At 38.0% G+C, this 12,293-nt stretch overlaps 1 protein-coding gene across 2 annotated transcripts; it reads right to left on the bottom strand.

Annotated features, from left to right (window-relative positions):
• Nucleotides 1-387: 387 nt before the first annotated feature.
• Nucleotides 388-11,669, bottom strand: LOC104884073 (uncharacterized). 2 transcript variants are annotated; one of them, XR_002038894.3, is made up of 15 exons: nucleotides 11,200-11,669; nucleotides 10,222-10,380; nucleotides 9,934-10,050; nucleotides 9,757-9,841; nucleotides 7,968-8,076; nucleotides 7,708-7,775; nucleotides 7,498-7,623; nucleotides 6,483-7,417; nucleotides 6,053-6,256; nucleotides 5,904-5,964; nucleotides 4,130-4,243; nucleotides 3,326-3,439; nucleotides 3,087-3,226; nucleotides 1,185-1,257; nucleotides 388-1,021 (listed from the first exon to the last, which is right to left on the bottom strand). XR_002038894.3 is itself a non-coding variant. In XM_010668668.4 (15 exons), exons 1-14 carry the CDS (start codon nucleotides 11,292-11,294, stop codon nucleotides 1,231-1,233), a joined length of 2,301 nt encoding a protein of 766 aa, XP_010666970.2. In that variant the 5' UTR covers nucleotides 11,295-11,668; the 3' UTR covers nucleotides 388-1,021; nucleotides 1,185-1,230. The 2 variants fall into 2 exon arrangements, 1 of the variants encoding a protein (XP_010666970.2); XM_010668668.4 differs by having other exon boundaries at nucleotides 3,140-3,226; nucleotides 11,200-11,668.
• Between the last annotated feature and the right edge of the window lie 624 nt (nucleotides 11,670-12,293).

Raw genomic sequence — 12,293 nt, forward strand, 5'->3', positions numbered from 1 at the left:
ACATCTAGAACAACATCCAACTAATTTCTCTCTCCTTGTCATTTTTTTGTCTTCTTCTCTCTCCTCTCCCCTCCTCACACCGCAGTCATCTCTTGGTCCGTCATCGACGGCGGCAAATACAATCTGACAGAGGATCGGAAAACAGATGCAAAAAAGAGGGTGAAGAATTGGTAGAGGGAGAATGGAGAAAGACATGGGTAGAGGGAGAAAGAGGTTATGACTTGTGAGGGTACTTTAGGTATTTTGCAGAGTTGTATTTAATAAAGTGATGTATTTAGCAACCATGTATGCATCTACATATGGAATGAGTAGGACTTTGAATCATTCAATTATATATAAAATTAAAATCAACAGTGTAGCGCAAGAGAAAGCAAACATAGAAAGAGCTTGACAAGAAACACAAAGTAGACCAGGATGCTCATTACACAATTACTTCCCCAGAAACACGACTAGTTCCGAGATGGAACAACTTTCTTTTTACATTTTTTTCTATTCCAAGTAAACAAAAGAAACAAATTATATATGAAAAAACCTTCCTACAATTACCAGCACCACCCCTAACAGTATTCAGGTATCATCAGTTTCTACAACCCATCCGACTACTAATTGTGGATATATTGGGCATTTTTAAATACAACTACTACATTGACTGTTACACCCCTGGATCCTTCAGAGCATGATTCTTAGTTGCTCGGAGCCCTCTTACATATGAAATGATACAACGCAAAAGAAATACAGAACTTGCATCTGCCCTTACAATCGCGATTAAACATACCCCCCTCGTGTAAAATGAGGGGTGTGGCTGAACTTGCTTGATTATGGCTGACTTGTGCTGTTTTCGCAAGCAGCAGTAGTGTAACGAATTGAAAAGAAATCACATCTTGGGGAATGGCACTTAGAAAAGACAGCTCATATAACACCCTTCGAGGAAAACAAAAACCTCATTTTCCGGGAAGTCAAAACAAAAACGTTGTCGTATCCCAACTGTCGATTCTATGGCTCCATGTTTGTCACCATCGTCCTAGTATAGAGAAAATTAAGAACATTACTGAATAACAAAATGGCAAGCAGTCCAATCACTTTACCAGTCATATCGCACATCACCCTTCTATTGGGTCGGGTGTGAAAATCAGGGATTTTTAAGATCAGTCTGAAAGTTCAAGCAAATAGAGATAAAAACTAACCACTTTAGCTCCAATGCATGCCCAGATGTGAGAGCTAGTCCTCATACTAGCATTCTAAAGCATGTGATGGGACCTACATATGATGTGTGACACAACAGAATTAGAGAAAATATAACAGATAAAATAGCCTAATCACGATAACAAAATCTTAAGAACCAAACAAAGGGATCAGTAGTATTGCATGCATAATACAACACTCGTGTAATAAATACACAAGGGAGCGACAAGGAGTTCTTTAGAAACTAATTGTCAGAAATTACTCTCACAATTTAACCGGAAATCAGTTTTCTATTGCGTTACACATTTGCACTTACCTCAGACATGTTGCAAATATCTAGCTTACAGAGTTGTACATGAATCCCCAAACTCTTTCAGCAGTTAGAGCTAGACGTATAAATTCTGGGTTCACATACAGTAGTTTCTAACAACTCTCACAACTTATGAGAAATTTCCTATGGCGAGGAAAAGACACCCCTAACAAATTAATGACCTATAGAGCCAGGTGATTTGTGTGAGATAAAACTCGAGAGAATTAATGACCTATAGAGCCAGGTGATTTGTGTCTTGAGAATGGCAAATCCAAGAATATCACATTTTTTTTACAGGTTTCAAATCCCCAATACTTCAATCTGAAAATTTCCGTATCTTCTGTCCAAGCAGTAGCCATTCTTTATTGTTATACCATCAGCTTTGCGCTTCACTTTTTCCTCCAAAATCATTCTACAATATTTTATATTTGCTCTCATATCCATATCTCAGATTACCCTTCTGAGTATGCTTTAATCTTAATCAGCTACCTATTAAGAGCAAGGCATATAGTCCATGGAAGATGAATTACTAATTTTGCTTTTACACTACCCATGAAGTACTGAATCATCACGATACTAACCTAACTTGCAATTTAGAAACATCAAAGCAAAATGTCAGTGTCAAAAAACCTCAGAACACCCATAATATTTCTGGCAGAAATAAAAAGTAAACTCACAACTTGCCTCCAGAATCACTCTCCAAAACCATGGCAACAATCTCTTAGAATGAAAGAAATTGACAAACTTCCACATCTAGGGTTCATACTCAGGAATCCTATACTTAGAAATTGACGCGCAGATTAATGATGCACAACATTTTAGGATCTTGTTCATCTTAATGAGGTGACTTCCATTCTATGTTACTTGGACTCTTCATCCTACCTTAAGCACCCGTGTCAACTCATCAACACTCCACATGGATATAGAAACTTTGGCACTTCATTTTGGGCCAAAATCACAAAAAAAATCATAAATTAGCCGATCAGGACACGTACTCGTTAGCTACCGATTACCTGAATCCGAGTAACATAGCTTCCAACATATTTTCTTGTAAATTGCACATATAGTAAGCAAGCCGCTTGAAAGAGAGAGAGGAAGAAACATGATTCCATGTCTAAGAAAGAGCAGTGTTGGAGACACGACACCCAGGAGTAAGGGAGTGGGCTTGACAAAGGAAAGTGGTGGCAAAAGGTGGTCGATATATTCTATTTGGGCTTTGAGATACCTTTCCTAATTTTCAAACTTGTATCAGATACTTCCCTCTCATTTCCTGTTCAAACATATTCTGTATCTTGTTATTTATTGATTTATTCTGTAAGATATATCAAGTTAATGTCCTGCAATGAAAAAAAATGTACATATCCAACTCCAGCGGTTAACACTACAAGATTTCAAAAATTAGAAGTTCTGGAATGCAACTTTTTCAGATTTTGTCATTTCCCCTATTTTGTATCAGTGTTCGTTTCTGTAATGGCAATAGCACTAATAAGCATATATATATATATGTGTGTGTGTGTGTGTGTGTGTGTGTGTATATATGTATACATATATATATGTATGTAAGTATGTACAAATGCTACAAAACGATTCATACCCTAAAACTAAAAGCAGCAGGAAAGATCAACTAGCAGATTGCACCATCCTCACCTCCAGCAGATTTTCATCCGGAAAGCAGGAAGCAGTACAGTTCACGCTAGTGGAGCTATCATAATGGAGAATCCTGAGCTTCCCCTCCTGCAAACAACCAGAAACATTTCAATAAAGATTTAACAATATAGAAAACGAACTATGACATAATGCATTAATGGCACGGAGAAAGATCAACATCTCTACCTTTGTTCCATAGACAAGACCACTTCCAACTGAAGGATGAAAGCAAGCAACGTTCACTTCATCCTCTGCACTCGGAAGGACTCTCACAAGCTCCATATCAGAGACTCTGTAGACCTGGAAGAGTAAAACAATAGTTGATAGAAGTGCTAAGCATAAAGTAGAAAGCTGAGATACATAAAGAACATAAGATCACACCATTGGGCAAGCTTGACTCGCTCCTTAATTCAGGGAGGGTGGAGGGCTGGAAGGGATGGCATTAAGACAGTATTCTTGTTTTGGGAACATCAAACTAGTGAGTAGCGAACCTTTTCTAGAAAGGAAGAAAGAATGGAAAAGGGGGCAGACCAGCCAGAGAGGAAAAAAATGGAAGAAACAAGAAAGTAAAGCAAATTATACAATATACTCATCTGTTCAAAATACTTGCTACACTTCCGTAAAATGGAAATGTAGAATACTTGTTAATACCATAAACGGACTTCTTTAAACCATCGAAATTTCTAAATTACCCTAAAAAAGTTGGTCCCCCCACTTTCTCCTTTACAATACCCATACTCCTTCCATACCAAATATTTTTCTATTCAAAAAGTAGTAGTCCCCACTCTCCCTCTCTACCTTTCATAAAAATTCTCCACTTTCTCTATGGAGCATCTAAATTGAAACAGATGAACGATGAAGTATATGACAAGATATTTCCACGTCAGTTACACAAGATAATTAACAAATCAAAATCAAAACCGGGAGTCATGAGCATATCCAGAAGAACACAGGATTGCCAAACGACAACAAATTTTTACCCCAAATTACCTCTAAGATTGTATAAATGGGGACAGTAGTCTCCCCGTCGAAGACGATACTTTTCAGGAGAGAATTATGACGCCGTCCATAGGCAAGCAGCAAGTGTTCTGACGTAGGTGAGAACTGCAAGGTAGCACATTAAACAGATTAACACAACCAAATGAAAAAGAAAAAAAATTAAATGAAAAAAACACATGCTAAGCACTGTTCCACCCATTTACAGATAGAAAAACCTCTTAATCAGATAACCAAATTCTAGTGCCTCAGTATTCCATATACAAGTCAACTGACAATATGTTATCATATTTATCCAGACTTCCAGACCACTTTACAATTATGTACGTCGATGCTGCTTTCTTTTCATATCTTTCTTATCTCCGGGGTTAAATGAGAGGAAGAGTGATAAAAGGAAAAAGTGAGGTTCCGGAATAAATATCAGCAGTGGCAAAGGCTTTTTCAAAAAGGAACCCAATCTCTTTTTGTGAAGATTGGATAGGAGGGAAGGAAGAAGGGGGCTTCGAGCCGTAAGTAAACAACCATGGAAAGAGAGTCCATCCATCCCCTCAGATGCCAGTGCCAAGTGGATTTGATTAGATACATAAAGCAAAAGGGTTTTGCAAAACCAACTTCATGCATAATTTCTTTGCTCTGACCTGGTGGCTGGTAGCAGACCACCAAGATATTTTCCAACACAGCCTTGAAGTTAATGCACTAAAAAAGACAAGTGAGTACAACTAGATTGAGTGACACAAATATCCTCATGCTAAGTTAATGACACCCTTTGTCCTCACTTCAATCACTGCCAGAGGCTAACTCCTTGCCAACAACCAACCTCTCCCCAGCCAACTGGTTCAAGAAAAAAGGAAGAAAAAGAAAAGGAAAAAGAAAGAGCATAAAGAATCTCAATAAGCACGAGCTTCGAACAAATTGAAAAGTGCCAAATTGCAGGGACTTAACTACATCTTCACTGCATGACTCTAAATAGCAGTATATGATTCACAAAATATCCATCAACATAGTCCCAAAACGAATTAATAGCAGATAATTAAAAATCTAGGATTGGAGTTGAAACTTTCCACGTCTAAATCCAGAAATCAGGATTCCACACTTGATGCCGTACAGAACATAACCATATGCTTGTGACATTAGGAGACTCACATTAGTGTTGCTTATTGACTTGTTTCAGGTCATGTTCACTAAGGCTCTTTTGGTTGGCAGAAATGACAAATGGCAATGAAATTTTACTGTAATTTTGTGAGTTTATCATGTCTATAATCATGGCAATCACTTTATACCCAAAATTTTTATTTTCATGAAATTTCATTACTACCGGTACCAATGTTGAAGGTAGTATTGAGTGTTAAATAAAATCTGTGAAGAACAAATGTAGGGGATAGAGTTTCACCATTGACACTTGCCTCTAAAATTCATTACACTAACCCCCCCCCCACAAACACACACACACACACATTTATTAGTCCTAACTCCTACCAAACAAACCATAATAGCCTCCTGTTTATGAATTAAATTAATATCATGGAAGTAAGAGTTTCATCAACGGATCAGCCAAAGTAGAAAGGAGCCAGTCACCATTGAAATATCAAGAGAGTGATGCTTTCTCAATTTTGTTTTATAGTAGCAGCAGTAGCATATGACCATATGTTCAAAGCCACAACCATGAAATACCCTCCATAATATATATAAATTCAATTAATATAAGAGCGAGGGATTAGAAGGCCTATACATCAGTTATGCCATTACAAAAAGCACATCAATGACTGACCTGTATAGACGTCAAACAATGAGCAGCTCTTATTGCCCGTGAAGCAAGTACTAACCCGAACCTAAATCATTACAAATGTAAACCCATAAAGATGTGAGAATTGTGAACCATAAAGAATGGAGGAAAGAACAATTAATTACAACACATACGTTGCCTCCTCCAGGGAATATATCCTCAGCTCATACATAACTGGTTGAGATGAGATTGGATGCCTTGTTGGTGAAGTTGCAATTCCTGACGCATCATGGGAAGCCTGCATCTGTATTTCAGGTTCACCTTCCGCCTGCGGCAGCATACATGCAACACAAGCAGCCAAAAATCTCCCACAAGGAGAAAAATGGGCACCCATTTCACTGCAGAAGGATTAGACACGACATGTCACTTATGTCAAAAGGCCAAAGAAGAAAAATGAATATAAAGCACTCAGTTCACCACTGTATCTCAAAATATAGTACACCATTTATGTCAATTGAGCATTTAACAAAATGGGTCTCACCACACGAACAGACAAAACCCACCTCAAATAATTGTACATTAATTGAGCAGGAAGAAAATGCATACAGCAATCTTGTAGCTCACCTGCAAAGGACAGCATGTGGAATAGTCAAACGGCATATCTCTGCATCAAGAGGGGCGCATGGATCTTTTATGTCATACGGCCATATCCTAAGCTTCACAGTACATGGTAACTCTGCAGCAGCTGCAGCTGCTAGTGATGTGGCAATCTCAGATTGGATTCTGCTAATGACAGGCTGAGGATTCCCTTCATCCTGTGGAACAGCAGCACCTTCCGCTGCAGGAGTAATAGCTACTGCACGAGAACGTGATGAACGGTGCCGAGAACCTGATCGACTGCTGCCCCTTGTATAGGATGTACCCATTTGCACGGGTGAGGACGTCACTGGATCATGGTTTAACATCTCGCTTTGAGCAGGAGAAAGCTCCTGCGAACTAGAATTTACAGGGCGTATCATGCGTTGCCCAGCTTGACTCTGACCCATCAACCATCCTTGCAAGAAAGTTAGATCCCAATACGCAGGGTCCCCAAAAGGAAAAATTTGAGTATTTCTCTCTTCAGGCGGTATATCTGATGTCTCCATGGCATCAACAGCTGACTCAGGAGCAGCTTCCATCTCAGCCGACGATCTATCAGGCCTCATTTCCTCCGGAACAGAGGAAGTGTTACTAGATTCTATTGGAGATAATAAGAGCTCATACTGTCCAGATGGGGTTGAATATGTCAGCAACCTAACTGACGATGAGGGACCAAACCTCTGTCGCATACTACTTGTACCTGCATTCCCATCTGAATGCTGAAAAGATATTCTTCCATCATTTCTAGAGAGTGGAGGCCAGATCAAGAAAGGAAGGGACATAAGAGGAAGTTCCTCAGCTGAACTAGACCAATCAGAAGCATGGACATTAGCAACATAGACAGTAGGAGGTGGATATCTCACGTAACCCTGAGAAGTTGCAAGTGTCATTGACGAATCAGAAGAATCAAGATCGTTGACCTGCATGCCGGGTAAGTCATGAGATAACATAGCAAACTGATGCACAGAATATAACATCCTCTAATATGAGACGAACCTACCTCAGCTGTCAATAAAAAAGGTGCAGCATGCGGATGGAAGTGAACAGCACGCAACGAACGTCGTGTCTTTAGGACAACAGAAGGAATTGACATATCTCCTCTTTCATTGTAATGCCATATGTATAGCTAACAAAAAGGAAGTTGACACTTCAGTATCACTTGATTGAGCATAAAGCTTTACAAGATTTTAGAAGCAAAGATGATTTTTACCTTGTGCCCTGAAGCCACAGCAAGCACCTCACCCTGGGCATGGAAAGCAATAGAAGCAATTGGTCGGTCTGTAAAAAAAATGAAGCGCTCATATATTAGAAATAAAATGAAACGAAGAGGCAGAATAAAGTTAAATTTATATTCCTTCAAAAAAAAAGTTAAATTTATATTATTACTACTTACAAGAAAAAAACAAGAAAACGTAAAATGAGAATGCACTAAAAACATTGCACTATAGCAAGAGAGCAAGGAGTAATTACAAAAATCCCGTGACCCAATACATTCTGCTGTATTTGCATCCCATAGTCGAACTTCATGGTCCAGACTCCCGCTAGCAAGTAATCCAGGACAAGTCGGATGGTATCTAACCTGAAAAAGGTCCAACAGGCACAGATAAGGAAAGTGTTGAGAACTCAAGAAGCGCATACCATAATCAGCATATTCTTAAATCACCATGAAGACCCAAGCTCAAGAGATAGTTACATATTCTTGTTCCGTCGGAAAAAAAGTAGTTTTGAGTATACACTATTCAGTCAGACTTCAATCTTATTCAAGCTGGCAAAAGAGGACCATGACATTTGTCGAATCCATGACTCCAATCAATACAACCTGACCCCTATCTACTTGAAAGATAAGTGTACAACGCCTAGCTATTTCAGGTTTAAAGCTGAACCATAAATACAAAACAAAGACGAACAAGATCTATCCAACTCTTAAAAGGAGACGTCATGATAACCTATGTCAATATGATGCAAGCAAAATGGAAATTGCACTGCAGACATCTTTGCAACATTACTGCACAGAGAGCATCCTAGAAACATTGTTCAAAATTCTGAAAACCTTTCTGGAACCCGTAAAGAGAAAGCCTGCAGCATAGAGAAGTTGACTAGGAGTCAGACAGGGTCAAGTCTCAGAGAGAGAATATCTCCAGGCCCCAAAAAGAACACCCATGAAGAGAATTTTGAATTAATTTTGCTGGGTTGATATTCTATAAGTCCACCTCGCTAACGAGAAAACCTCAACCAGTTAAATAATACTGGATGATTACAACCACACCTTCATGACTCGGCGTGCCATATAAATGTTGTTGGTATCTCCACTTTGTACTTCCATCTCACCACCATCACCTTTTATCTTCTCGGCTATATCATCATTATCTGTAGCAACTGCTGAATAACTAAACCCCAAGGTCATGGTCATCTTGAGCAACCCTACTCCAGTGTATGACAATCAGGGAGCTGAGATAAGTTCTGACGGCTGTTCCTTATTTCAATGAATTTTACTTTCATTTACATTACTTGCTTGCAAAACAGGTAATTTACCCCCCTCCCCAAAAAAAAAAAATAAGAAAGAAAGAAATTTACACTTCATAAGGTCTCCCCTTTCTATTAGGGATTCTATAAGACCCAGATATATGCATTATCGTCTCTAATCACAACTTACAACCGGTTAAGCATATGTAGGAAACCCATTATTTAAGCTGTTGTCCAGACCTTCTACTCACAAAAAACCTAATTCAATTGAAACCTAGCAAGCAATCAAATAAATACATTGCAGCCTTACCCGACCTTAAGTCCCCACTCTCTAGCTTAACTATATCTGCATTAATCAGTTAATATAACCATGTGATCACAATTCATTTAAAGAGAAAGAGAAAGAGAAGAATTTCAGAGCCATTTTTCCACATGTGGGTGAGAGATAGAGAGCCTCAATTTCTCTACATTTGCTCCAACAATTCAGTATTCAAAAAGTTGGATCGGGCAATTGTCTAAGACATGCAACATAACAGTAGAGTTCATCAAAATAGTAACAACAAAAAATGCTCCTTTAAGTTAAGCATAAGAAAGTAACTTCGACTTTGTTTAGGTTGTACAAATAAATTGTCAATGCTGAACAATAAAGTTAAGGGCACTAATAGCTGTAGTATTCCCTCTTGCTCTATTTGAATATTTGACTTTGTTCCATATAATAAGTGACCATCTATAAAGGGCCAAAGTACTGAAAATGATACTATAATACTTTTTGATAATGATAGAAACTGAAACTTACCACCCAAGGTGTCCTCCGATGCCCACTTAGCACTTTCAGACAGTTTCCACTTTCACAATCAATTATCTTTACAGTATGATCTCCACTGCATGGACATAAAACTTACTGAGTTAGCAAAGATACTTCCAACTTTGTCTACAAAATTAACACAGGTTATGAGACAGCTCAGTAACTCACTGCGTAGAAGCAAGTGTCTTCCCATCCGGACTGAAGGCTGCTGCAATTGTCGACCTAGGAGGTGGAAGAAGAGGGCAATACTTGGCTGACAAATGACGCAAAGACTCTGCCTCAACCCTGGCATGCAGCTCAAATGAGTTATACAAATACATAAAGGTATTTCGGAAAACAAGCAATCAGACACAGTTCAACATGTTGACTGTAAGCAAGTACCTAAAAACTCTATCTGATGGAGATAAAAGCAAAAGAAAAATATACGAGCAGTCACCAAGAGACAGAGAGCATTACCATGAGATGAGGCCACGTCTTGCATCCCTTCCGGCCTCATATATATGGGAAAGAGTGTCAAAACCACCTTCTGAACTTTCTCTCCACAACCTTTTTGTCGAACGCTTTGTTCGAGGAGTGACCTCTCTACGTGCTAAGAGATTGAAGACATTGTCTCCACTGCTTAATACAAAACAACAGATTAATCAAAATTCACTAGAGATCTAAAAATGCTATTCCACCATGATTCTTGCTAAGTTACAACTATCTACACATATACTTAGAAAAAGCCTACAGAATCCCCTTGAATTTGGAGATAGCCTACAGTGACCAATAATGGAACGTGAAGTATCTACTAAGGCTATCACAACTAGATTGGGCTTACAAAAGAAATCTGAAACAAAATCTTGTCCACAAAAAAACAATCAACCGCAACTCTGTCCAAGTATGAATTGTAGGAGGATTAAATTCCATTTGGCAATTTGTAACACCACCCAATGCACAATTCAATGGGTAATAGTGTAATACCCAATCATCATATTATGTTCAGATATACAAACAAGTCAAAACACTAAATTATGTACAAATAAAAAGACAGTTCCAGAACATAACAGATGAACAGGATCTCTGAGCTAACTTGAAAGAAAAACTCGAAAACGATTCGATGCAAGTACCTCAAGCTACCTTAAATCATCATAAACTTCGCAACAGTACAACACAATAGTCCCAGAATATCAACGTAACCAAAATTAGATGAAATCCAACATCATATAACATGCAATTTCAGTTTTTTATGAACGCATCCAAATATCAAAATTAAGTACAAATAATCCAAACCCAAATCAAATTCACCAAAATTCAAACAACCCATCATCTAAATCTCCCAGATCTTCAGCTCATGACAAATTCCTCTCCAAAAAGAAAAATAATTCAACTGCAAGATCAACAATAAAATCCAAACAAATTCAACAAAAATATTGAAATCTGCACTAAACCCACCTTCGTTTTGGAGCAGAAACAGCCTCATGAAGACGCGTTAAAGGGTTTGAAGTTGATGGAGCACTTGCATCATCCACCCACATTGGATCCCTCATTTATATTTATAATTAACACCCACTTCATAAAACAAAAAACCCACCTCAAAATCTCACCATTTCCCCAATTTCCTCCTCCAATTTGATAATTTAACCGATTTTACGGCAAATTTTCTGGAGGTAGGTGAGATGGGAAAATTTAACTCAAAGGAACTATTTCAATTTATTTATGGGTTTTGAATTATGAATTAAGAGATTAAAATTGAAGGGGAGAATGGAAGAAATGAGAAAATTAAGGGAAGGTGGGGTTGGTGCAATTAGCAGCCACCAAAGAAAGATCGAAATCAACAAACCAGAGGAGAGAGAAAGAGAGAGAAATGGGAAGGTGTCAAAATAATACTATAAACCTAAAAATTGAATTAGGATTTAGGGGTGACGAAGATGAAGACGTTTAATTTTATTTCTTTTTCTGGGCTTTCCTTGGTTGTTCTGGTTGGGTTGGGTTGTGTTTGGTTTGGTTTTGGACTGAACTTGACTTTTAAGTTGGATCTCATCTTTTTGGTGTAGAAAACTTTTTGCATTTAGGGCCAATTTCTCTGAACTTGGCTGATAGTCGTACAATACAATAAAAGGTCAAGGTTTTGTTTTTTTGTCATTATCAAATTGTGCTGTAATACAATTTGTTTTATTGCTGGGGAAATTAAGGAGAGTAGTGTTATGAGACATTATTTCTAGAGATGGAGTAGTGATCATTTGGTTTATTCGGTAATTTAAAATTCGCATAATTCATACGAAATAAATTACTTAATTGAATTGATGGAAAATTGATTAAATTGTTTGGTTGGTAATGGGGGGATAAGATTTTTATGGGAATTTCTACTTACCTAGAGGGACCTAGGTAAGTAACTTTCTCCATTTTGTGGGAACTCAAAATTCTTAGTAATTTTAGTTCCTTCATTTTGCTATTTTGTTGTCAACCAAACAACTCACCAAATTTTCAATTCTTAGTAATTTTTATTTCTCATGTTTTCTCATATCAACCAAACAACCATAATATGT

This window comes from Beta vulgaris, chromosome 3, assembly GCF_026745355.1.
Source record: "Beta vulgaris subsp. vulgaris cultivar EL10 chromosome 3, EL10.2, whole genome shotgun sequence".
Lineage (NCBI taxonomy): Eukaryota > Viridiplantae > Streptophyta > Magnoliopsida > Caryophyllales > Amaranthaceae > Beta > Beta vulgaris.

Coding starts and splice junctions, on each gene's coding strand:
- LOC104884073 (XM_010668668.4), bottom strand. CDS start 11,294: ATGAGGGATCCAATGTGGGTGGATGATGCAAGTGCTCCATCAACTTCA. Junction 10,051..10,221: donor AGACGTGGCCTCATCTCATG/GTAATGCTCTCT, acceptor GCTGCATGCCAG/GGTTGAGGCAGAGTCTTTGC. Junction 1,258..3,139: donor CGGATGAAAATCTGCTGGAG/GTGAGGATGGTG, acceptor CATCATATGTAG/GTCCCATCACATGCTTTAGA.